At 34.0% G+C, this 27,913-nt stretch overlaps 1 protein-coding gene across 1 annotated transcript; it reads left to right on the forward strand.

The window, feature by feature from the left end:
* Positions 1-6,099: 6,099 nt before the first annotated feature.
* Positions 6,100-27,329, forward strand: LOC101580229 (prostaglandin-E(2) 9-reductase-like). The gene is made up of 9 exons (XM_004648654.2): positions 6,100-6,247; positions 9,017-9,184; positions 13,379-13,495; positions 14,455-14,532; positions 14,927-15,049; positions 18,592-18,701; positions 18,977-19,142; positions 25,687-25,769; positions 27,110-27,329. Exons 1-9 carry the CDS (start codon positions 6,164-6,166, stop codon positions 27,150-27,152), a joined length of 972 nt encoding a protein of 323 aa, XP_004648711.1. The 5' UTR covers positions 6,100-6,163; the 3' UTR covers positions 27,153-27,329.
* The last annotated feature ends 584 nt before the right edge of the window (positions 27,330-27,913 follow it).

Genomic DNA, 27,913 nt, shown 5'->3' on the forward strand with positions numbered 1-27,913 from the left:
AAAATTAAATAACATTTTATTTTACATTGGAAAGAAAAACAAAGACTAAGTGTATAAGAAGCAAGACTAATTCAAAGGAGTGAAAGAACAATTTTAAAAAAAATCTCTCCTCAATGAATTTTATATTTAGCTAAAATACCTTTCAAAACTAAAATTTGAATATTTTTCACTTATATAAATATGGAATATTGTAATACTTCAAAATGTAGTTTATAGGAAATAGCAAGGAGCAAAATCCAAAAAGCAAGAGAAGTTGTTATATGGTCCTGGATGAAGAATAAAGAGCTCTCCAAATGATAGTTATACAGGACTATGTAAAATATATTAGATGAAACCTTTGAAAGGGATAATGAAGATTTGTACAAAACAGAATTAATCTTAGATCTGGTTACATACTTTTGTTCGTGTGTGTGTTTGTGTGTGTATGTGTGCATGTCTGTGTTTATAAAAGACAAGGAAGAAGTAGTATAATGTCAAAGCAAAATGGAAATATTCTTTGTACTTTCTAATACTAGAAGGAAATATCATACAATGTCTCTTAAATGATTGTAAGTCAAAGATGTAGTGTATATCTTAAAACAAAAATTAAGATTAAACAGTATTCAGAAAATTAAACATTAAATAAAAATTTAATAATTCAAAACAAACTGAGAAAAAAAATTTCATAGTAGTAAAAATTACTAAGAATAAAACATAAGATAAATACTGGAATGGCAAATATTTGACCAGCACTTCTAATAGTTTGGGATAGGATATTGCACAAAGTTCTAGTATGTTGTGGACATGGACAGTGTCCCATGCCACTTACTGGTGGCCTGCTGTTACTTCTGGGACTGAGCTCCTGCTATTTCCTTGATATCCTCTCCATACACACGGAGAGAATCATGACCCCAAGGGCACAGGAGAAGTCGTTTTGTAGAGTATGCTGATAGAAATATTTTGTTACTCTATATAAGAGAATAATTGAAAGACTGTTTTTGTATACCTCTTATTCTCCTGTGCTTAATTGTCCTATTTGGTGGGTTCTTTTCATTCTCATTTATGGAGTTGTGGTCAGTTTGATCCCTCTGTGGAATATCTTTTAGTAGTCTGTGTAGGGTTGGCTTTGTCACCATGAAATTCTTGAGTTGTTCTTTGTCATGGAAGTATTTCACTTCTCCATCAAACATGAAAGAGAGTTTTGCAGGATACAGCAGTCTGGGTTGGAATTTGTTTTCTTCTAAGACTTGAGGTACTTTGCTCCACATTCTTCTTGACTTGATGGATTGTGAAGAGAAATCTGCCCCTATTCTGATGAGTTTTCCTTAAATGTGATCTCTTTCTTTTCTCTAGCAGCTTTTAGAATAATTTTCCCATGAGGAATTTCTGGTATCTTGATTATTATATGTCTGGGTGCGTTTCTAACAGAGTTGATTTTATTTGGAGTTTTATATGCTTTAGTTTCTGGAATGTCAAATTGTTTCCACATATTTAGGAAGTTTTCTGCTATCACTTGTGCTCACATACTTTTTATGTACTTTTATTGACTCCTGCTTTCTCACTGATGCCTATAAGTCTTATGTTGTTCCTCTTTGCATTATCTTGAATTTGTTAAATTATTTTTTCCAGCATCCTAGTTGTTTTCAAGAAATCTCTTTTTTTTAACTTTTCACTAGCTATAATGGTGTCTTTAATGTCAGGAAGTCTATTTTCACTTTCATTCAATTGGTTTTGCAAGCTTGTGATTGAAGTTTTAATTTCCTGTATAGCACTTTGAATCTGCTTCATGCATTCTATTTCTTTCCTACATTTTTCATTCAAAGATTTATATTTTTTTCTATTTCTTTTATTTTTTTTATCAGTGCCTTCTTCAGAATCACTGTTCACTATTTTTTATACAGTGATTTCTTTAGAAGCACTTAGTGATTCTTTCATTATACTTATCATTTCTTTTTTTTACTTCAGAAATTATTTCTGGAGGCTGGAGAGATGGCTCAGCGGAATAAGTACATCCCTGGCAAGTGCAAGGGACTGAGTTCAATCTCCGGTTCCAAAAAAAGAAATTGTTTCTGATCTGACTTCCTCTATGCCTTTCCACCATTCTATCTTTTCTTCTGACACTATTATTTCAGAGATTTCAGGTAATTTCCAGTTTCTCATATCCTATTATCTCCTGATTTTGTTGTACGTGGGCTTCGGGTCTGAAAATGCATTTTTCACCTTCTCTTTGTCATTTTGTCCAACACTGTCTTCTAACATTTGCTGTAGAGTTTAGATAGAGTTATTATCTTAGCAACAGGTCCAAACCCACAAACTTTAAATTCATCAAGGTGGGTATGGCTTGGTTCTGGCTGCTGTTCTCCACTTCTTCCTACTGCAGTCCTTGGATGTTAACCTTCTGTGACACTCTGACAAGATGTTCTGCTCCTCAATCAGTTGCGAGGGTCTTGTCTCTAGCCTCTCTGCATGGAGTTCTGCTGCAGGGTTCCACACCCAGCCTGTCTGATGGATGAGTTTTATTTGCAGATGTGCTGGGCACTGCCTCAAATGAGGATCTGGTGGGCCACAGGTGGTCCCACTCACATTCTATGCCTGGGTCGAGTCAGGATCCGCTGGTTCCCAGGTAGTTCCACTGACATGCCAGGCATGTAGTCTGAGTCTGAGTTGATGAGGATCTAGGGAGTGCAAGGTCATCTCCCTCACACACCAAGCCTGGGTTGAAAGAAAATATTATTATGTATAACAGATACACAGGGTTTTTTATTTCTTTGTTTGTTGTTGTTGTCGTTTGTTTCTTCTGCTTTGTGTTTGTTTGTTTGCTGTTTTTGGAACCCCTGATTGAAATCAGGCCCTTGTACTTTCCAGGCAAGCACTTTTTCTACTGAGCTATCTCCCCAGTCACAAGTTTATAACATTAAAAACAACTGAAATTTTTATCTCCATGGAAAACAAAGAAAATAATATATAGCACATTGAATTAAAAATTAATAATAAAATTATGGAAAATCACATAAAAATGAATAAAAAAATTAAAGACAAAACACACTAAACCAAAATTAGTAAAAATAGTAAAGATAAATAATTGAAATTATGGAAAGTAATGGCAAAGAATATATCTAAACAAAATAAGAATAAAGAATATTAGGCAAAATTTTCTCCCATCTGAGGGAATTGTATACAAGAAGCTTCTTACATGTACTCCAATATCCTTGAACTTCAGTACCTAAGGTATAGAATTACTCTGTCACAGGTGCCTCCGGTGTGGTTTATGACATCTTTCACCAAAGAGAATATTAGTAATGTGGGTGGAGCCCAGACTTGGAATTCTAAATGGTACACAATGAAAAGTAAATATATATGCCCTGCAAGCCTTTCTATTTGCATACATGAAGTGAAAAAGAAGGATCTGTAAAGTAATTCTTACTGCCTTAGATTCAGCATTTTTTATCTGTTTGTTTGTTTATTTTTCTTCCATAGCAGGAATCAAACTAGCACGTGCCTCCTAGACACGCGGCATTGTGCCGCTGAGCTATATCATCAGGCCTCAAATTTTTTGTATCAGAGTAAGCTGGTACTCTTTTCACAACCCTTTAGTCTGTTTACCTAAGAACAACATGAGAGTCAAATCATATTCATTTTAATAATCATCACATAGATTCATAGATTAGTCTATAGTGTGATGCTTTTAATCTCTGCATGTTCCATAGACAGTTTTAAGTAAACTAGTAGCAAATCAAGCACCTCACTACATCCTTGCAATGGTAAAAGTAAACCTTCGGTTATCAGTGCTCACATTAAATGGAGGACAAGAAATTAAGGTTGGCCTTAACTACATGAGAAGTATAAGAGTTCTTTTAAGGATTATCTCTGGTATGGGCTAGAGCTGTAAGCAATTTTACAGGTTAACAACTTATGGGAAGGAACATTTCTATACCAAAATTCATCACATGTGATATAGGCCCTCATCTCACATTTGTCCCAATTTGGAAAATAATTACCTAAAATATATGACTGCGGATAACCAAAATTTACATTGTATCTTTATAAAACTCTGATCCAGTTTGAATACAGGTTAAAGAGGAAGCATAAAAGTTAAATATTTGCAGTGTAATGTAGGTGGTCATCAACAAAAATACTTGCAGAAAGAGAGAATACACAAGAGAAAGTGTCATGTGAAATAATTTGCTTCTACTTGTATGGAATTTAGATGCCTGGAGGAAGAAAATAAATGGGATGAAAAATAGGTGATATATTCTAAAATATACCTGGTGGGCTGTGGAGATAGCTCAGTAGAATAACTGTTTGCCTGGCAAGCACAAGGACCTCAGTTCAATCCCCCATTTTGCCAAAAATTAATTAATTAAATGATTAATTAAAAATAAAATAGATAAATAAATAAATCATATCTGGGAACTCTTCCATCAGATATTCTCAGAAGAGAAAGAATGAGGAAAACAAAGTTTGGTTTTCAAACTTACCTGATGATTTTGTTCTCTAATACATAGCATTTGCATCAATAACTAATTGTGACTATTCTAATCTCTTAATCCTATTGGAGAACTAATGTGGTAAACATGGAATACTGCACAACTAGGATTGGTTAGTGGATTTTCAATTATTCAAAATGAGTAACTTATATACAATCAAGCCCAAAATAAAATTGATCTTAAGAGACCTGAAGAATCCTGAGTCTTACAAAAGAGGTAAAGTTGTGCATGTGGAAAGGAAGGAGAATAGTTCAAACTGGATGGAGAGGAATCTTGGGCTTGAAGAGCAGTTGGGTGGACACACATTTTCGCCTGACCCAGAGTCTGACTGTTAAAGGGTCTTGGGTGCAAGGAGCAGGCAAAAGTTGTCACACTCACACTGGACCTGGGGTCAGGCTGGGGAGGGGTATAGGGCTTGATGAGCAGGCAGATGATCTCACACTCACGCCTGGCCTGGAGTCTGGCTGGGGAGAAGTATCGGGCACGAGGAGCAGGCGGATGGTCACACACAAACATTCTTCTGTTTTGTCTTTGTTCTGCTATTTGATTTTCATTTTTTCTGCTTTAAAGTAAAACAAAACGGGGTCAGGGAGATGGCTCAGTGGAATAAGTGCTTGCCTGGCAAGCACAAAGGCCTGAGTTCAATTGCAAGGGCCTGAGTTCAATCCCGGTTCTGAAAAAAAAAAAAAAAAAGTAAAACAAAAGCAAAGAAAAAAACTCTCATGACCATGACTTTTACACTTACCTTTTGTACCACCACTATCCTGTGATAATCATATCAATGCTATCAGTTGTGTCAAGGTCTCTGTTTGGAGAGTGCTTTCCAGAATCTGTTAATCATTTGCCTGAACCAAGCTGTATATGGTATGACTATTGCTACTGTGCACTTTATACTTTCTTCATACAAGGAAACACCTTGTAATAACAGCCCACAAACACACACACACAAAAAAAATAATAATAATAAAAATAAGAATATATTTCTGCGCAAGAAAGTTAAAATGACCACCACTTCCAAATTTTTAACTTTTAGTTTAGTGGGGGATACTTGTTTTAATTATTTAATTTTTATTGTTGATGTGTGTCTGTGTGAAGTGTGGTTATTAAATAACATTATACAGAAGAGACTCATAATGTCAAAAAAATAAAGTCTAGAAATGAAGAAAATAGGTATCTGAATTTTCTAATCCAAATAATGTTTAGTAGTTTTTCATCTTGCACTAACATCTAACAATATGTCAAAGACTGGGGGTTAAAACCCGCTCGGGAACCCTCCTATCCCTCTATTGGGCAGCTTTCTTTGCTTTCATAAATATATTCTGCTCATAAAAAAATATGGGACAGAAGAAAATTTACAGAAAGTAACATTTTGTCAGTTAATAGAAATTTAGTTAACAATTTCTTTTCAGATGAAAGAGAGAACTGGTTCCAATTCTCTTCTCACAACGGGAAGGCAACTTTCATCTCACCAATCCCACATGACATAGTTCAACCTTTAAGTAGTAACTGTGGTTAGAAAAATACCAAATTTGCTGAGTCATTGATAATAAGAAAGGCAGAGCCGTTGACTGTTAGTTACATAAGCAGGGCCTTTGATAAATGCAGACAGGAATTTTGTTGCCATGGATTGTGGCTATAAATAGCCATGCAAGCAGAAAATAAAAGCAGAGCCTGCTCAGCAAGAGGAGTAAGGAGCAATGGATTGCAATAATCAGCGTGTGAAACTAAATGATGGCCGCTTCATACCTGCACTCGGATATGGTACCTATAAGCCTCAGGAGGTAAGAGGGGAGACCTTGAGGTAAAGAATTTAAAAGGAAATAACCTCAGAAGATAGAGCTAACTTGGCAGGTCAGGTCACTCAGTGTTTGTGTAGTTCTGGGAGTTTTACCAGATTTTCTGTTTTACTAAGTTAGACTTTTCCCATGTACTGCAGAGAAGATTGTTAGATCTTGCTCTTCAAGAGGGACTGATAAAAAGTATTGATTGCTGTTGGCAGTATTTTATTTTCCTATTTCATATTATTTGCCAGAGTGGCTGAAAAGATTAAAATCTGCAATCAACAAAACTGCTTACAAAATTCTTCTCCGTGTGTTTGATTGCTAATTGCACATCTATTTTTAAAATTTAGAAAATTTACATTTCCTGTCAAGAAGGCAAGATCATTAGATACATTGTGGAAGACATAAATGGAAATGAGAAATAAACAGTGAGTAATGGAGAATGCTGTTCCTCTGATTTGGGGTAGTCACGATCATCTCCAGGGATATACTGGACTTGGGCTAAATAGAATTTCCAGTGTACTACTCTCAACTACCAAAAATTATTCTGAAAATAAAACATAATGACAGAAAAATCGAGCTCCTATTTTGAGTTTATGTGAATTATAAGTCCTTTACTAACTGTGTTGGATCTGAAGCACAATGATAGAGACTGTACACTGAAATGAAGTTAGCAAACTAGAGAATAAACCAGGACTGAAAGAAAGGTTTTCAGTACTATCTTCTGACAACTGGATTGTTTTACAACAACTGACTCCCAGAATTTCGAAGTCATAATTTTACTTTTAATAAGACAATAGGGTTTGGGGAGATACCTCAGTGTTCTAAGCACCTGCCTTGCAAGCACAAGGACCCAGGTTTAAACCCCAGTACCATATGCCATGCAGGTCCTGGAACCCAGGGACCACTGTTTGGGCCATCAAAACTGAGTGGGATGGATCCTGCCTTTAGTCTCAGTACTAAAGACTGAGACAGGAGGATCACTACAAGGCTGAACTGTAGAGTGAGACCCTGTAACAAATCAATCAGTCACAGATATGAGCTAGGACTTGGTTATCTCTAGAGCACAGGTTAATGAAGCACTGAAAAGAATCAAGGTTACACAAAGAAATTTAACTCTGCTAAAACTCTGAATAGCCTTACTCTTAGAAAATTCACAGCTGGAATCAGGACTGATGGGAGGACTTTGTCTCTCTTTCATTGTACTTTTCTTGGAAAATGAAAATGTCTGAAATTTATTAAGCCAGCATTGATTTTTGTTTTTTCACATAATAAGTGAGCTTTTATATTGTTATATGTTAGCAAAGCATAATAATCAAATTCATCTTGAGGAATTAACATATACATTGTGCATATCACCACTTTCTCATTTTTAATTTTAATTCATTATCCAATATGTTAGACAAGGCAATAATTTTAAATTTCACTCTAATTGGATCTTCCTTAAAAAACAGAACTATGTTTAAATGATTGAAAGGTAATGCAATTGTCCCTTTTTAAAGAATATAACTTTTTTTCATAAATCTATGCATTGTGAGTACCCATTTTATTAAGGCAGTCTTACATTTTGCATATGTATTGTACTTGCATGTAACATAATAGCCGTGCTCATTGCATTCAAAAACTCAAAAAGAGTTAATGTGAAACAGCATCATTTTTTTCCAATTGCCAATAACAACCTGGGCCACTTCTGGCATCAAGGAAATTTGATTTCTCACCATGCAAAATATGTAAAAGTGGCAGTTGTTCATAAAATATTGTTACCAATTATGGAGTGTATATACTTCATTTTACTTTAGTGGATTCTGATGTGGCCTAGCATGGGAGGAAGATGCAACTCATCCCCACAAATACCTTAGAAAATATTTTGATTTTTCTTTGTGGAAAACATTTTCAATACATGATTAAAATTCAGTGTCCTGTATGTTTAGTGTGTTATGTATTTTGACTGATAGAATATTCTCAGAAATGTGCATAGTATTTTTCTATATCTTTTCTCATGCATATTTCCCTTGTGTGAATTTTGCTTTATGACCTTATTATACAAAATGTAATGGAGGAGATCTGTGTTCAGATTTCTTTGATTTCTAGAACAAATTATACCAATGATGTATTAAAATGGCCTGAAACACAAGTGGTGCTTGAGATAACAAATTTGTGACATGGCTCAGTCAAACTGAATTTGAGTTTAGCTTCATTATTTCAAATTTAGGACTAACTCAAGAAATGGGCTATGTTAATCTTTTGTAGGTCATTGCTTCTGCTAGTGACCTTACAATTTTTATGTGCATGTTTGTCTCTGTTTTATAGACAGAAAGTTGGAAATTTGAAGTTCAGGGTAATCAATACTTTGTCGCACAATTAAGTACTATAAGGAAGATATTTGATTACATAATTAATTCTTATCTAGTAGACTATGTTTTTTGTTTTGTTTTGTTTTTTGAATTGTTAGGGAAGGGTCTACAGGCTGTTCAGAGTTTCATTACTAGATTGGACTTGTAGTGATCAGCCTGTTTACAGATTCCCAAGAGTTGGAGGACACAGGCACACGCACCCATGCCCATTCTCTGTTGCCATTTTAGCACACCCCTTAGGCTAGGCCTGCAGGGCAGTCTTCGGAATTGAACCACCAGCCACTGAGCCTGATTGCAGGTGCCTTAATCCACTGAGCTATTTGGCCAGCCCTTGTAGACTACTAAATTTGTTTGATATGAGACAAGTAATAATATGTACTGTATTTTACAAAACTATATTCCATTGCTGTGTTAGATTCCTAACAGCAAAACCTTGGAGGGCACAAAATTGGCAATAGATGCTGGGTTTCGCCATATTGATACAGCATATGCTTACGGAGTAGAAGAGGAGGTGGGTCTGGCCATTAACAGCAAGATCGCAGAAGGAGCTGTGAAGAGAGAAGACATATTCCTCACTTCAAAGGTATTTTATGTAAAACTTTCACATTATAAATTAACAATGTATGATATGTGGAAGAAAACAATTAAATTATTGGATCTGTATTTGGTTAAGTGTGATTTGATATATCTTTTATTCATGTATATGAAGTACAATATCAGAAATAAAGATTGGGAATTAATAGTCTGATGGGTAAATTTATAATTTTAACTTTCCTTTAAATGCCATATAAACATCAGTGTGAATTTATGTGAGTTGTGGAATGAGCAATAACTGAATCCAGATTATGAGATTCCTGTTCTCCTGAATGACTTTCTAAAATTTTTTTGATACTGTGAATATCAGTTTTTTATGTATGAATATGAAGAACGACTGTAGAATGCTTTAAATAGTATGCAAGTTATAACCAAAATATCATGTATTCTTTCCTGCACTTCTTCAAAAGTAAAGATTTTCCAAAGAATGAACTCTTCAATTTATTTATTTTTGCCTTGTATTCAGAGCCTGAATTGCATTAATATCTGTAATTTTGCAGTTTCTTCTTTTCTAGAAGCTTTATGTTTCACTTTTTCTAGCAGTTTGAGGTTCAACATGAGGCTATTTATTTGAACTTGTTCTATTTTCTTCTTATGAAAATTCAAAACTATTAACCTTTATCCAAACTTACTTACAAATGGAAATAAAGGTTCAGGGACATAGCTCAGTGTCATAAGCATCTGCCAGGAAAGTACAAGGTCCCAAGTTCAAACCTAAGTTCAATATCATAAAAGTAAAAAGAAATGAATAATGCAATTAAGAATGAAAAGAGTAAAACCACAACAGATTCTGCAGAAATCAAGATCATCAATCCTATGTTGAGGGCTTGTAGTTAGATAAGGATGAAAACAGAAGAAATGTACATATTCTTTAAACATATGAGTTTTCAAAGCTGAATCAAAAAGATTATTCAGACATTCTAATTTTTTCTAGTGGGACCTGGGATAGAACTCAGGACCTTGCACTTAGCAGGCAAGCCCTTATTGCACTAAGTTATCTCCCCAGACTCGTAAAAATTCTGATTAACCCAATAAAAATCAATGAAGTAGAAGATGTAATTTAACACCTTCAAAGAAAGAGCAACCAATGTCCTCACGAATTTACTGGTGAAAGTTATATGAAATTATAGAATATTTAATGCCAGTAGTTCTCAAAAAGTTTAATGAAATTGAACAGGAAACAATACTCCCAGAGTTCTTCCTAGAAGCAAGTATTACCCTGATACCAAAGCCAAGAAATATCCAGCCAAAATGGAGAATTACAGGCCAATCTCCCTAAGAAACATAGGCACAAAAATCCTCAGTAAGATTCTATTAAACCAATTTATAAAAAGTCATCAAGAAAATTATACACTGAGTAAGTAGAATTCATCATAGGGATGCAGGGATGATTTAACACACATACATTAATATGCACCCTAAAAACAGAGTCAAGGAAAACATCAAATGATCCTGTTGAAAGATATAGAAAATGAATTTGACAAAGGACAACACTCTTTAATGATTCAAAACTTAAAATGAAAACTAGAGTAGATAGTCTTTGCATCTGTGTGATAAAAGTGATCAAGAACAAAGCAACAGTCAACATCTTGTTAAATGGTCAAAAACTGAATTTTTTTTCTCCAAAATCAGGAACATTCTTGGGAGATAGTTTGGTAGTCTAAGTGACTGCCTGAAAAATGCACGGGCTTGGGTTCAAACGCAGACACCAAATGCTCTGGCAATCACCAAAAATGTGGGTACTGGCACATATCTGTAATCCCAGTGCTGGGGTGGCTGACACAGGATGATAACTGCAATTTCAGAGCTACATAGTGAGGCCCTGTACCAAATAAATGCATAAATAAATATAAATGGATAAAATAAAATCAGGAACAAAACAAAGATGTCTACTGTCACCACTCTTATTTAAAATAATTCTGGAAACACTGGTCAGAATAATTAAAAAAGAGGGGCTGGGGAGATGGCTCAGTACAATAAGCTCTTCCCTGGTAAGTGTGAGGGCCTGAGTTCAATCCCTGGTTCTGCCAAAAAAAAAGGAATAATTAAAAAAGAGAAATTATTAAAGGGAATAAAGATAAGAAAGTAAAAATTACCATTTTTCCCAGGTGATATGAAAATCATACCTTTCAAATAGCATTGAAAAGAATGAGACACTGAAGAACCAATCTAAAAAAAGGAAGAAAAGACCTTAAAGTTGAAAACTAATATACTCTGAAAAGAAGATTGAAGAGGATATAAGAGCATTTAAATAGGAAAAACTAAGAGGGAAATAGACATACTTCCAAAATCATTGTACAGATTTAATGAAATTTTGATCAAAATAACAATAGCATACCTCACAGAATTTGGCAGAAGTATGAGTTGTATTTCAACCAGAAGAGGCCCAGCACAGTACAAAATAATGTTGGACAACATCCTTATCTTTGAAAGTAGAGGCCACATATTCTTTCCTGGTAAAAAGACAGCTGCTTTAATACATGATGCTGGAAAAAAAACTGGCTCTGCACATGCCAAACATTTAAATTAGACCCATGTTTTTCATCATGCACTAAATTAAAATCAAAACGAATCAAAGATCTCAATATTAAAACAGAAATATTAAATCTTCTGGAAGATAGAATATGTAGAACTCTTCAACACATAGGCAGAAGCAATGAATTTATGAAGAAAACCTCAATTGAACATGAAATATTATAAAGAATCGACAATTGGATCTCATTTCATTAAAGTATTTTGTGTATCAAAAGAAACCACAAAGAGAGTGAAGAGAAACCCCACAATGTGGAAAAACTATTTTTCTAGCTTTTTCTCAATTGAAGGACTGATACCTGGAATATATAAAATACTCATATCAGACCTCCCAAATTCAAATAGCCAATCCAAAAATGGGAGAAGGGGCACTTTTCAGATGAAGAAGGAGAAATGGCAGATAAACATATGAAAACATTTTCAACATTGCTGATCTTTTGTGTGACACATATTAAAACAACACTCACATTTCTTCTCATTTTAGAAAGAATGGTTATTATAAAAAAAAAAACAATAACAAATGCAGGAGGGACTGTGCTGAAAAAGAAACTCTTGTCTACTATTAGTCAGAATGTAGATTAGTGGAACCACACTGTCATTGTTCTTCATGGCATCTTCTCAAAAAAACAAAAAGTATCCTAAACTATAATGTACCCATATACATGTTTATAGCAGCATAATTTATAATAGCTAAATCTGGAAAACAGCCAAAATGCCCAGAAATGGATTGAAAGATGTGATTTTATTATACAATGAAATACTACTTAGCCATAAGGTAGGATAATTTTGAAACATTTCTAAGTAAATAAATACTCCCTGAGACCATATACTTCAGTGAAATAAACCTTATTTATTTAAGTTTTACAGTTAATATGCAAATATTGCACCATTTCTCCATTGCAAGAAACTGAAATTGTAAATAAGAACCAAAATGCATAATGGACATTGTGAAAGAGAAAAGAGTTGAAATGGGAAGGAGACCTAAGGAGATAAAAGGAACAAATGAGATAAAGGAAAAGAAAGGAAAAAAATGGAGGAAAATGAAAATGGAAAAGAAAAGAAGAAAAAAAAAGAAAAATGAAAATGGAACTTTTTTAAAAAAAGGAAGGTTGAAGAGATGGGAGGAGAACTGGGGGAAAATAAAAAAATCAAAATACATGATATATAGGCACAAATTCTCTATGAGGAATGTGATCATCATGCATACATAAAATTTACTAATAAACTTAATTAATTAAAATATTACGATGTGTTTTGTTTTTATTATGCAGCTAATAGCAAGCTAATTCTTCTCCAATGAATTACATGTCTAATGCAATTAGACTAAAAATACCTATGCAAAAAAATTAAAAATAAATAATAAAAATAAAAATACCTATGAAATATCTATGAAAGAAAATTTAGAGATTAGAAGTATTACTATTTCACGCAATGCTATATCGTTTTAAATTTTCTTTCATGATTTTATGGATTGAAAGACAACATCCTAACATATGATTAGAATTGCGTAGATTGGGCAGACCAAGGAAAAAATAAGCACCATTTTTCCTCATTATTAACAATTTTTATCTAGCATATAGTATCCCAAACTTATATGAAATTTTGGATAAATGATTAATCCAGCATAATTTCCTGTTGTGAACTTCTCCAGCTTTGGTGTACTTTTCATCGACCAGAACTGGTAAAACCTAGCTTGGAAACTTCCCTAAGAAAACTTGGTTTGGACTATGTTGATCTCTATCTCATTCATTACCCAGTGGCTATGAAGGTGAGCAATTAACACTACCAGAATTATATAATATAAATATTCCTGGCAGTATGGTTATCATTTTAATGAATGGATGGATGAATACATTTTATCTTCTAATTGTGATTTTACCTGCTTGCTTCTTTTTTGTAAGGGAGTCTTTTTTGTCTATGATTTGTACTCTGAGTAACATTATAGCCAATCACTTAAGTTTTTGATTCAGTGTGAAAACTATCACTATTTTCTAATTATTTTGGTAAGAAATTAAGATTTATATTTCCATAGAATAAGAAGAGTGCTGTCTAAACTATCATAATATCTATATTTATTATATTTAAATAAAATAATCAATTAAGATATAAAATGTGCCCCTTTATGTACATTTTTATCCGTGTAAAGAAGGGATTGCTTGTGTCCTGTACCAGCCTTCATGTTGCTTGGAAATAGCCTTGAAAAAGTTCAAACATCATGTTGTTAACACTTTAATGTTATCAGCATTTTCCTATCTCAAAATCAATTTTTAATAAACCATCTATTGATCATGGGGCCCATCTCTTCTTTTTTATGTACTTGTGTCTGTCTTGATAAATAACAGTAATCATTTTGTCAAGGTCAAGATTTCAACTCCTTAGTGCTGGTGATCAAGGCCAGAGTGTTTGGTTGTACAAAGAAGAGGGGCATACTTACCAAAGACGATAAGGGAAAGAAAAACAATATATGTTCATGATGCCTGTCCTCATGTCTTGCAAAACTTTTATCCAAAATAGATAATATTTATGAAAATAATAGAAAAATAAAAGTATCTAAAGTCATTTTGGCAACTCCAAACACAAGCTACAGTATAAATACAAGTGTATGGATTGGTGCTAAATTTATTTCATTGAGATCAAATATCTCACACATTAGATATATTTTAGTGCTTTGCTAAAGGTGAGATGCAGATACATGAAGAAATAACTGACATGGTGTTTTTAATCCAGCCAGGCGAAGACCTATTTCCAACAGATGAAAAAGGAAAATCATTACTTGATACAGGGGATATATTGGCCACATGGGAGGTGAGTACCAGTGAGAAACCACTTGATGAAAAAAATTGTCAAGTTATGCATCAATCTGAAAAAATGATTTCTAAAGCTGTTCTTCAGAATGGTGCAGTGGCATTTCTTATATATTACATAGAAATATGATGGTTTGAAGAAGATGAATAGAATTGACATGAGTAATAGCCATCCATGTTTTGCAAATGTAGTAATAGTCTCATTTCCCAAGGGGTGTGCATAAATTCTATTTCTGACACTCAATATCTTTTTGCTGTTTTTGTCTTTCCATTTTTAACTTATCAATAAACAATTAACAAATAGCATCATTGCCAGTTTATCTTAGCATTTGTGTATTGCATTTAGATTGATATAGCCACTTGTACACATGACACTATAGTCCTTTATGTCGTAGGCCATGGAGAAGTGTAAGGATACAGGATTGGCCAAATCCATTGGGGTTTCTAACTTTAACCGCAGACAGCTGGAGATGATATTGAACAAGCCGGGACTCAAGTATAAGCCTGTCTGCAATCAGGTGAGCACTGCCAGGTTCCTCTCCATTCTTACTCATTTGCTAATTTCTGTGATACTGCCCTGTATCTGTTTGTGCTACCCCCAAGCCAGGCTCATTTTACTTTTGTGGAACCAAAAGTACTAAGAACAGATTTTCTTCAAGGTTATAGAGGATCATTAATTGTATCTCTTCTCCATAAAATCTGAGTGCAATTGATGAAAAGTACTTAGCATCTATTACATATGAGACCAGGGTTATTATGAGATCTCAGAGCGAAGGTGCACTTATCATGAAGCAGTGACAAATGACTGTAGACTTCATGATTAATGATGCTTTGCAGAGTAAAGCCTAAGAAAGAGTCAATGAAATAAGGAATAAACAGTAAGTAGAGTATGAAAATAAGAGTAGATTATTGGTTAGGGAATGGGGTTTTGTGGTGCAGATGACTTATTCTCATCATGTTTGAAACTATTCTTTGGTAAATGTTATTTTATATTTGCCCTACATGGGAAGTTATTATACTTCCGTAACATGTCTTAATTATTTTTATTTCTTCATTCTTTTCCCCTCACTTTAATTTCACATTTCTTGGTCACCTTCCTTATTGCAAAAGATCTAACTCTCTATTTTGTATCATTTTTTTACTCTATAATTTACCTTTATTTTTCGTTTTACATATAAGAGAAATTTTGGTATATTTAAGCTTTTCTGTCTGATTTATTGTACTTAACATTATGCTTTCATTTCCTATCAATGACTCTAGTCATTGACTTTATGACAAAGTACATTTCATTGTACATAAATATGACATTTTCATTATTAACTCATATGCTTACAAGCTTTATGATCAGAAATATAGCTACTTAATAAGTAAACTCAGACCATTAAAAGCATCTAATGTAGTGAAACGAATGATAAATATAAGAATAGCATTTTAGAAGAATAATAATAGTGAATGAAATATGTATTCAGAAAATACCACAGAATGTATACCTGAATATTTGCCTGATCACATGTTAATCACATTTTTTCTCCATACTTTCTCTTTTCAAATCTATTTCTAGAGATGAGTTCTGAGGTTTTCTTCTGTTTTATAAGTTTATTTTTTTTTTTGAAAATTGCATGTAGAAAGTGAGAGTCTTCAATTTGAAAGTACAGTTCGAGATATTACAAATGCATATAAATATATAGATAAAGCATTGTGGCTATCAGACATAAAATTTAAAAACTAAATGTACATTTAGTAGCAACTTAAGTTATCTTATCAGGAGTATTTCAAATATTCAGAATAATCGCGAGCAGCGTAAGGAACACTGATATTATTTTACTCAATTTGGAAGAGTTTTTGTCTTGCTATTTGGTCAGATATTGATTTACATAGGAACATCTGCATACAAATATTTAATTTTTGCTGCATTTCTTTTCCTTCTTTTTCTTTTTTTCCATTTTGTATCTTAGGAAAGTTGTACAGGGTGTTCAGGGTCTCATTAGTAGGTCCAACTTGTAGTGATACCCCTGTTTATAGCACCCCAAGTTCTGGCATTAGAGGTGCACACTATCACATCCAGTCTCAATTGCCATCTCTGCATGCCTTGAGGGCAGGGATGGCATGGCAGGCTCAGAGTTTGAACCCCAGGCACCTGTGCTTGTTTGCAGGTGCTTTAATCCTCTGAGCTATTTGACCTGCCCACTATATCCTTTATATGATGTACATTTGAAACATGAATTTTTGAGGTCTCAGAAGACAATTGTTGGAAATAAATGTATTATCTCACATAATTAACTGTTTATTAGTGCAGCCAACGTCGTTACCAAATATTTACTCCATCTCATCTAAATCCAATAGATGTTTGAATAGTCTAGTGATTTAAGAAATAATTCTCATAGTTCTTCCCTATACAAAGAAGATTCAACTGTTCCACTTATTGCTTTGTATAATGCAGCTCAATTTTTTTCTTAAAGAACGCTCACGAATTCCACCAATATGACAGTGGAGTGTTTTAAATATTCTGAATTTGTCAGATTTTTGTCTCTTCATGTCAGTAAATCCATTCTGTATTCCAATCCTTTTTCACTTAAAATATAACTACCAGTCCCACAGAGATACCTCGGTGGTCTGAGAGCCTGCCCAGACAAGCACAAAGACCAGGATTCTATCCCCAGTACCACATGCAGTGCTAGCCCAAACCTGGTTCCAGCAAGCTGACCACTGAAACTGGCTATGGTAGTACATGCCTCTAATCCCAGTTCTGAGAATGCAGAAACAGGAAAATCACTATGTGTCTGAGCTGCATAGTGAAACCCTGTACTAAATATATATTTCAGGCCTTCATTATATTTAGCTGCTACTCTTTGGCCACTAAATGATGACTTCAATGTGCTCTTATTCCATGGTACTCCAGTAAGAAACACAATTACAGATCCCTCCACTATTAGTGCTGCACCTTTTGGTCACTTGGTTCAATATTTATAGTTTTCTTCTTTGGGAATATATGTCTTCTACTATTACAATTATTAATGTTTTGTAACTGTCAAAAGTGAAAGTCTTAATTCCATTGTCAGTTTCTCTACAATAGAATATTCATGTACCATTTCTGTGAGAATTAAATAGTTCAGTAGAATTTGTGAGTATTTATTTTCTGTTAATACATGTATTTCCTTTTTTACACAATATTTTGCAAAAAAAAGTTTAATTAATAACTCATATTAAATTTTAATTATTCCTGAAATATACGGTAAACAAAGATACTGTTTCTTTTCTTATCAAAATTCAGGGAAGAGTTGCAGTAATGACTCCAACAACAGACAAATTCTATTTTATCCTTTTTTTCCCTGTGCTTCATGTGTTTGGGTTCAAAAATTTTCATTTACTCTAAGTTTTGTTCTAAATCATATACATTATTGTTCTTTACACACAAATCTTATGAATTCTTATTTGCAGATGTCTACTAACTGTAGGGGTTCTTTGTCCTTTTAATTTGTGCTCATGATTCTATGATCAGTTTCTTAATTTGTAATTCAATTTTACTTCAAAGCATTGCATAAAGTTTGAGTGTCAAAGGTCAAGAATTCTCAATGTCTCTTTGAAGATATAAATGTATTTAGAGTTCACACACCTACTGCACCTTAGGAAAGGTAATTTCCCTTTTCCACCTATCTTGACAAAAACGATATTAAAGATTTTATAAGAAAATAATCATTACATTGAAGTGCTTTATTGAAATAAAATGTTACAAAATTTTCTTATCAAAACATCTCTATTGGGGCTGGAGAGATGGCTCAGTGGTCTAAAGCACCTACTTGGAGCAAGCTTGGTGAAGCACAGGGACCGCGGTTCAATCCTCCAGCACCACATGCCAGCCAGCCGCGCCCCCTGGTGGGCTGAGCTGGCCACACGCATACACACACACACACACACACACACACACACACACACACACACACACAAAATAAATGTTAAAATAAAAAAAATTAAAAAAAAAATCTCTACTTTTACATTGTGTTTCCTTCCTTGGACATTAGAGTTTCATGTAAGTGATCCCTTTCTGTCTTGCTATCTACAGGTGGAATGCCATCCTTATCTCAATCAAAGCAAACTGCTGGATTTCTGCAAGTCTAAAGACATTGTTCTGGTTGCCTATTACGCTCTGGGATCTCAAAGAGATAAACGATGGTAATAATGACAACAGGAATTATAAAAAGACGTCATGGGAAATGAAAATAGTAACTTCTGCTATACCCTCTTTTCTATACATCAGGGCCCATTGTCTCAGAAAGAAAAAAATACTTAGCATTTCTAAAAAGATGGCATAAAATCCCCATGCTGTTGCTATGAGGACTGCATTTGAGGATCATTGCTCTAAACCTGGATCCATAGTTTATATTAAAAGCCTCCTAACAAGATAAATTCTCACTCTGTGTGTCCACCATGTCTGCTTTACTTTTCAGGGTGGACCCAAGTGCTCCAGTTCTCTTGGAAGATCCTGTCCTCTGTGCTGTGGCCAAAAAGCATCAGCAATCTCCAGCCCTGATTGCTCTTCGATACCAAGTGCAGCGTGGGGTTGTGGTTCTAGCCCAGAGTTTAAAGGAGAAGGAGATAAAAGAGAACGTGCAGGTGACAACAGTGTTGAGGCAACTCTGGGGCCCCAACAGAGGTTCTTGCCCCAAATCAATGTTTCAACTCTGCATTGTTCATGTGTGTGTATCTTGGAAAACTGTTAGGATAGTTATGAATATTTGTGACATTATCAGCATTTTCCAGACACATCATTTTTCAGGAGTTTGGATAACATTCTGTCCAACTTAATTAGGATAGCATAGATCACAGGAACTTTGATTCCAACATTAAACAAGCCCAGTAATACACATCTTGATGGAAGTGACATCTTTTTCCTCTTCTTTTTTAAGTGAGGGATTTGCATTCAATTTTCATTATTCTACAAAATATGGTGATTGTGATGCAGGAAGAAAAACTGATCTCGGGAGTGTGACCTCCAAATGATATATGAAATCACCAAATGACATAAAGAAAAATGATCTCCAGAACTGACCTGCACAAGTTCGTGTTCTCTAAAACTAAAGAATGAATTTTAGGAACAAAAAGAGGTTATGAGCAGAATATATTTATTGAGGTAAAGAAAGCTCCTGTCTGAGAGATGAACAGGAGGTGGACCCAAGCAGGTTGTTCCCCAGGATGTTTTCTCTTCCAGGGAGGTTTATAGAGGAAAACCTAATGGTGAGGCAGGTCTAAGGTGGTAGAGAACTTCCCTAGGTGGGCATGAGGTGGGACAAAACTTTGTTCACCAATGAGATTACAAGCACCATCGCTCAGGTAAAATGGATTAAATCCAAGACCAAATGAGGAAGCGAGTCATGTAGCAAGGGAGCATGAATATGGACATTATATCTTCCTGTTGGAGTGGGACTAGTGACTCACTTTGGGCTCTTTCAAAGTAATTAATACCTATCTAGATTATCAATCCCTAATGCCCAACCCTAAGGAAGTATGTAGCTGTGTTTCCTCTTTTGTCTTGGTCATGAGGTGTGGCCCTGATGCCAGTGTTTGTCTCTTCCAAGTTGCAAGTTCACCTTTTCTTCCCTCTTCTCTCCTTAAGGGCCTGACCCTGTCTAAATGCTTACAATATATCTATCTCATTTGGCTGCCTGCAACAATTGTACTTTTATTTCCCTGTATACTCACACATTTCAAAATCATGTATTTATTTATTTTGGGTTTCTTTTCATGTCCTGATCATTTAATCTGCTTATTTATTTTCATTTTGTATACATTTCCTAATATATAACCTGTGCTTTCTGCAAAACAAAACACCTCAAATATTGAATTTTATCCTATAAAATAACTGTTCTCCATGATTCTCTGGCTCAGAAAGAAGTCTTAAAGTGCGTTCTATCAGCTAAGTGTTTACATTCATTGACAATGCACACTCCTGCATTTACAGGTTACAGTGAGGTTACTGTGCTTCAGGATGTTGGTCAGGCAGTTGTGTGGAGTATTTCCACTGCCCTTGTGTGGAATATTTCAGCTGGTTGTGATGTTGTTTTCATTCATTTTCCAAACCATCTAGCCGGAATTTCATCATGTAGATCTGTCACATTGTAATGAATAGAATCTTACAACCTCTTTTCATGCATAAACTCAAATCTGAAATATTGCTGCTTCATTCAATTTCTAGTGCCCAGTGCATATTACAAAGGAGGGCCAAGGGCCATCCAGATAGTTCAGCAGAGTAAAGTGCCTGCATCAGCAGAGTGCAGGGGCCTGGGTTCCATCCCTGGGGTGCTGTTACATCTTCACCCTTGGTACAAGCTGAAAGGGTGATTCAGACTCGGTGTGCTGAACCCACCTGTAATCCCTGCACTTGGGAGGCTGGAAACAAGAGAATCACTATGAGTCCAATCTATGTATTGAGATCCTGTACACCCTATAGACCCTGCCCTAAAAATTCTTAAAAGAAAAAGAGGACAGGCAAGACTACAATGTTGAGGAATTAAAAAACTTCCTGTTAGATATGTCTACTTCCCTCTACTAAGTTCTGGAAACTGGTAGTGTATGTTGTTCATCTCCCACTTTAAACTTATGTTTGAAATACAGACCCACTAAGCCTGCTTGTTTAAGCAAATTAGTAGACACTTGTTTTTGATTTTTCAAAGAACAAGAGGCCCAGTTTTAAATCTTGAGGTTGTTTGTTCTTTTTATTTGATTTTATTTTTTTCCATGATATTATTAAGGAACAAATAGCAATGAGAGAGTTTGAAACCAAATTGGTAGGACAGTTTCAATAATTAACACATTGCATACATTCTTCCTAGTGGTTAAGGTTTTTTGTTCTATTTTTCCCTTCTCCCAATACAACATTCAAAGCAAGAGAATAAAAACCATGCTTTATTGAAACTTTAAAAGGAAAAAAGAGAAAGAAAAAACTTTCCTTTTAGTGGATAAGTGTAAATTCACAGAACAAACAACTTGGAGACTAAGGCATGTAAATTATTTAGGTGTTTTTTCTTAAAATAATTAACTACCCATATATTTTAGACGTTCCCTGTTTTCCAGACTTGATATAGCATTGTTTGAGGTGTCTCCTTCAAAATTCATTCATATTTTCACGCATTTTATATTGAATTTTCACGAACCTATTTCCCTATAATCTTCATTTTTAAGATGAATATCATTATTATTGTATTTTACTATAGAACAGTATTTCAGCTTATTAACTTATGAAAGTTATAGTCCTTTATTTTAAAATTAATATTTAATACAAGTTCCATTTGATAATACAATGTGAAAAGTTATCCAAATGTACTTATGTAAAAATTAAATGCCTTTCAATATCTCCCAGGAATGTCTTGTGCCATCAGTTACCTTATTATTCTTCACATTATCCTATTTGTTTTACAGAATTACTTCTGCTATGCTGAAGAGCAGAATTTTGGATTATTATTTTCTTGATTAAAAAATTTTGCTGAATTTTCAGTTATTTAGTTGGTCTTGGAATATATTTAAATGAATTTCTTAACTTTCCCCAGTAAAACATTAATATATGGTCCTGATATGATATAATTCAAGCTAGACTAAGTAGAATTGTATTAATCTGTTCATAACATTCACTTCCGCTATGGCAATTTTCAAATGTGCGGATGTTAAAAGTAATGCTAGGAATGCCTCTTACCTAAAGGTTTCAGAGGCTAAATTGGTAACATTTTATCCAATGTCTCTTTTCATGAAAAAGATTTTAATAATGCCATCTTACTACATTTTAGCAATTCAAACTTTGTTTTTTGCTTTTTGTTTTTAATTTTAAGTTGGTTCAGATTAACTTAAATTTCTCATAAACCAAGTTTCTTGGTTTTTGACTATGCAGAAATGAGTATTGGGAAAATCCTGAAAAAACTATATTAAGAGCAACTACTGTTTAAAATCTTTTAATGAGCACTTTGCTAGGAAAAAGGGTTTTCATTAAAATTATTGAGATCCATATTTTTTTTTTCGGAACCAGGGGTAGAACTCAGGCCCTTGCGCTTGTCAGGCAAGGGTTTATACTACTGAGCCATCTCCCCAGCTCCTAGATCCATAAATTTTCTACTTTCCTTTAAAATAGACTCTTCAAGATGACCTATATATAAAATTCTATAATTTGAATAATTTCAGGTGTAATTCTCTTTTACTTTTTTCATTTTTTTTTACTTTTTTAAAATTACATTTTGTACAATTAATTGCATAAAATGTGAGTTTCAGTATGATATTTCCAAATATGTCCATTGTATCAGTCAGGATTTGACTAGAGAAACATATATAATATATGAAGACACAAAAAAATATTCAAATTTGTAATAAATGACAGTATTGGGTTAGGATGATCAGCCACAGAATTGGAGAGATGAGGAAGAGTACAGATGGTACCTGCACACTGGAGACTGAAGGGTTCAGTCCAATGCCTGGAGTTCACTGCAGTGTCCATGCACATCTGTTTCAGGAGACTGAAGGGCTGTGAAAGAAGGTTGAAGATTCTAAGCTTGAAGGCTAAAGTATCTAAGGAAGAAGCCAGAGTCTGTGCTAGAATCCAGGATGATATCCAGGCTGACGAAAAGGCAGGAGTTCTCTGAAAATCAGAAGCTAATCTCTCTTTCCTCATTTTCCTCTTATACTGTCCAGGAAACAATCTTCCCAGGGTGGTTCCTTTGCAATCTGAAGAGAAGAATTGCTGAGACAACTCAGTTAATCTTCTAAACTTCTGAAGTTGACACAATCAATCAACCATTACATCTATCTCAACATTTTATTTTTAATTCCCCACCAGCACTTTCTCCCTGAAACATTCATTGCTGATCTCTAAAATTTCTCTATTTATTCTCATCAATCTTTTCTCCATTAATTCTGTAATAACTAGAGACCACTAGTCTATATTTCCATGAACTTGATGTAGTGATTTTCAAGAGTACAAAAGTGCCATTTCAATTTTTCTCTCTGACTTATTTTTCTGCATAGTGATCTCCATTATCACCCAGGATGCAACAAACACCCGAATTTTATTATTTGCATGTGATTGAATAATATTTTATTTTAATGACATGTTATTCACCTTTCTCATAGTCTCAATTTCTTTATTCACTCATCTGCTACAGAACCTGTTTTTTTCTTTCCACATAGACTACTGTTGAGCAGTGCTGTCACAGACTTGAGAGAGCAAGCATCATTTTAATGTACAGATTTCTTTTTATGTGATTACATATTAAATATAGCATTCTTGATCAAATATATATTCTACTTTTTATTAAATTTATGTTTACAATTTAGATATATGTAGGGAATTTGTACCTGTATAAGACATAATTTGACTTCATTTTTCCCAATTATCTCCCCTATTCAGACCCTTGTCTCCTCATTTATAAAGATTCATTTCCATTTATTTTTGTTTCAACTTTTTTCTTTCACCTTCCTTCATTCCATTTCCTACCTTCTGAGTCCCCCTTCCCATTTGAACAATATAGATTTGTTTCTCACATCAGAAAAACAGTGCAGTATTTACTCATGTGCCCCATTTACACATATGGTCTCAGGTGTATCTTTTTACCTAGCATTGTCTCAAGCTTATCTTTCTTTATGACTGAGTAGCACTTCATTGCATAAAAAGAAGGTACAGCTTTTTTATCAATTCCTTGGTTGACTGGCATTAAAGTTGTTGGCAAGATTTAGCTATTACAAACAGTACTGCTATAAAACATGTGTGCACATATATCAACCATAGAGTATGATGCTCTGAGTACTCCTGGGAAGATATCCACAGAATAGGAGCTGGCTCAAATGGCACTTCTAATTCCAAAGATATTTTTTCTTTGATTCTAGAATCTAAACACTGATATCTACACAAGCCTACACTCCCATGAATAGTGGAAAAATGTTTGTTTCTCTCCACATTCATCATTCACTCCCAGCATTTGTTATCAAATGATGCTTGATAATAGCCAGTCTTTCAGGAACGAGGTGGAATCTCAGTGTTGCCTTAATTTGCATCTCTCAAATGGCATTTCTCTGAACTTTTTTTTATATACATATATGTTGTTTGTGTTTCTTCTTTTGAAAAGTGTCATCTCAGATACCCATTTTTCTATCAGGCTTTTACATTTGGGGGTTTGATTTCTTTTCTTTCTTCCTTTTTTTGATTTATTTTCAATACTCTATATTTTCCACATATTATTCCCTTGTCAGAATTTCAAGTTGTTGAAATTTTTTTCTACTTATGTGTGCTGTATTTTTACTCTATTAGTAATTGTTTTGCTGTACAAATCCTTTTAAAGAGAATGAGAACCTAGCTGTTCATTCTTTTTACTATTTCCTATACAGCTGAGTTTTTCCGCATGAAAACTTTGTTTACACCTATGTGTTTAAGAGTTCTATCTATTATCTCTCCCAGAAAATGCCCAACATAGGAAATAATTGGAATCCAGGAAACAGATTCAAAGAGATATCCAGAAGAACAAGATATTCTAATTTCATAATTACATTACTGATTTAAATCATGGTTGTACTAATTTCCATTCATAACAATAATTATTAAGAACATCCCACATTTGTTATTTCTAGTATCTTTAATGATGTCCATTTTGACTGGAGTGAGATGGTAACTCATAGAGGTTAAGATATGCATTTTAATGATAACTATGAAATTAAACTTTATGGAATACATGTGTTGGTCATTTGCATGTGTTCACATAAGAAGTGTTTGTTTAGCTTTTTAGCCCATTTTCAACTCAGGTTGTGTCTATCATTTTCATCCTTCAATATTCTCAAATTTTACAGATGCCAAATACTTAATAGTTGTACCATTGGAAAGTGCTTTCTTACATCCTGTAGATTGTTCATGAATCCTGCTCAATGTTACTTTTGCCTACCTTTCTAAAGATGTGTTGCATTTTTATTTTTAGTTTCAATTTATTTTCCTTCAAAATCCCTTTCTATTTAAGTTGTACCTGATATTCATTGTCAACTTAAGTTTTTTTTTGCTAGAATATTTCATACATTTTGAAAACTTCTTATATATATTAAATATTGCTTCTTCACCACTCAATATTATTCTCTTGAATTTTCCTTATTGGAAAATATACAATCTAAATATGCTAAAAACTTTCTACTTGTGTGATAGGTCTTTGGATTCCAATTGACTTCTGAAGACATGAAAATCCTAGATGGCATGGACAAAAAATTTCGATATACACCTGCTGACTTGTAAGTAAATTTCAGCATCTACTCTCTCACGTTATTGTAATAGCAAGTCTTTTACTGCAGTGGTACTTAAATTTTTCAAACACCAATTCCAAACAGAAATATAAAATTCACTAATTTAGTGCAAACTGCCAACACCAAAAATAAAGCTAAATACTGTTTATGTGTAGAAAAAATAGCCATAATAACATCTTTTGTATTAAGAGAAAAACAGAATAACATGAGTGCTATGGGCTCACCACCACTGTTTTAGTGTGTGTTTGCTCAGAACTCTAGCCTTGCCTCCAAGGGCTATAGTGCAGTCAGTGAGTGGAACACTTTGTTTTCTCTTTTATAAAGAAAGGTTCATCAATGCAGATGAGAAAGTAGTTATATAAATGAGAAATTACAAAAAAAGTAAAGCATGCACAGGAAAACTGGACTGATGAAGAGAACGCACAGTTGTCACTAGATCTTTACTCTTCCTTTATTATCTAGAGGTATAGATTCCCATATTAGATGTGCTAGTCATAGTAAATCAAGAAAAACATTAAATGTCTCCTATGTGTTCATTAATTTTCATGCTTGAAAGAGGAATAGACAATGCGCTGAGCAATTTGAAATATGTCATTATCATTGCAAATATTTTGTATAAATAAATACAAAGACAATATAGGAAGATGTGTTAACATATAAAGCAGTAATTATTGATCCTTATAAAATATTTTAATGACATTGCGTTGTTCTCACTTTATATTTTGTGTTGCTTTTAGGAATAAAGATCTAAAAATTAGATGCTAATTTATTTGGAATAAAATTCTATATTATGAATCCTTAGAATATTGTTTCAGTAACATAATCTAACAAATGTAATGTGTAGAGTTAGTTGTGGGTCAAGTAAAAAAGTAGATTTAAAAAATGAGAGTGAAATTGCTAACAATAAGCACTTCATCCTGAAATACATATTCTGTGAGTGAGTATTAGTACTCAGCCTTAAAGTGTACAAGTTATGATCATCTCTGCTTTCATTGAGATTTGGAGTGAAACAGCATTTCTTTTTTGTTTGCATTGGCATCCTGGCGGTTAGGATGTATAAGTGAATTTCTCTGTGTTTCCTCTAAGTTCAGCTATAGGTAATAAGTGCAATTTACATAATTTTGTTCAGGATTTTTAAAAACAGCAACACAAATATTTATTGAAAAATGTAACAATGACAGGTTTTACAGGCAGTGAGTAAATCAAAGTTTAACTTCACTTTTATAGCATATCTCTTTGGCACAGGTTTATGCAAGTAAAGTTAGACTCATCAAGACATTAATAAAAAATAAAATAAAGACTTTAATATATGTCTTTCTAAATTTTAGTCTCATTGATGACCCTAATTACCCATTTTCTGATGAATATTAACATGGAGGTGGTTCCTACAAACCTGCGTGTGGAATTTGGCGTACGAGAAATCACAGATGCTACTGTTGGAACACATCACTTCTCCTTATACCATGTAACGTAGGAACTTGAAGTTACCTACGGCTCATTCTATATTGCCACAAGAGTATGCAATAAATATCAGCAGTTTAAAAATTAAAAAATGTTTTCTCAAAAAATACTTGTTTTTATTTTTCTGTTATACTTATAGTTAGTTTTTTTATGATGCCTTACTCCCCAAAACTGCTCAGCTGGAAATGTGAAGTAAGCTGTGCAAGATGACACCATATGTTTTAGCATGTGAATAGAATGAGTTAGCAGGTTTTAGGAGAGTAGCAATTGGCTGCTAACTTCTTGAAGCAGTCACTCTTCTTTAAGCACAAGGATTAAAGTGAAAACACATTGCACTTATTGGCTGGTCCTTATTCTGGAAAAGTCAGGCACACATAGGAGGGTGACAAAGAGTCTAAGAGGTGCTCTTTCTTGTGGCTCAACTCTCTCAGTTCCTGGAGCAAGTGAAGCAGATCTCCAGATGTGTCCTGACAGGGTGCAGAGGGACTAAGGCAAATGAAAAGAAATGATTGGCGGTCAGATAAAGGGTCATTGAAGTGGGAAGAGCTGAACTCATCTTTGCTTTGCAATAGTCTCTAATGTTCATTTGGCAAGTGTATCAGTCAAACAAATTTCCCAATTTTTTCATCAATGTGAAATCTCAAAACTATGTCTAACATTATTTGTAGAAA

This window comes from Octodon degus, unplaced genomic scaffold, assembly GCF_000260255.1.
Source record: "Octodon degus isolate 3935 unplaced genomic scaffold, OctDeg1.0 scaffold00520, whole genome shotgun sequence".
Lineage (NCBI taxonomy): Eukaryota > Metazoa > Chordata > Mammalia > Rodentia > Octodontidae > Octodon > Octodon degus.

Bases quoted from the DNA above. Each gene is read 5' to 3' on its own strand.
- LOC101580229 (XM_004648654.2), top strand. From the start codon at position 6,164: ATGGATTGCAATAATCAGCGTGTGAAACTAAATGATGGCCGCTTCATA. The intron at 18,702-18,976 runs GTAATAATGACA...TTTACTTTTCAG, and splicing joins TCTCAAAGAGATAAACGATG to GGTGGACCCAAGTGCTCCAG. The intron at 19,143-25,686 runs GTGACAACAGTG...CTTGTGTGATAG, and splicing joins AGATAAAAGAGAACGTGCAG to GTCTTTGGATTCCAATTGAC.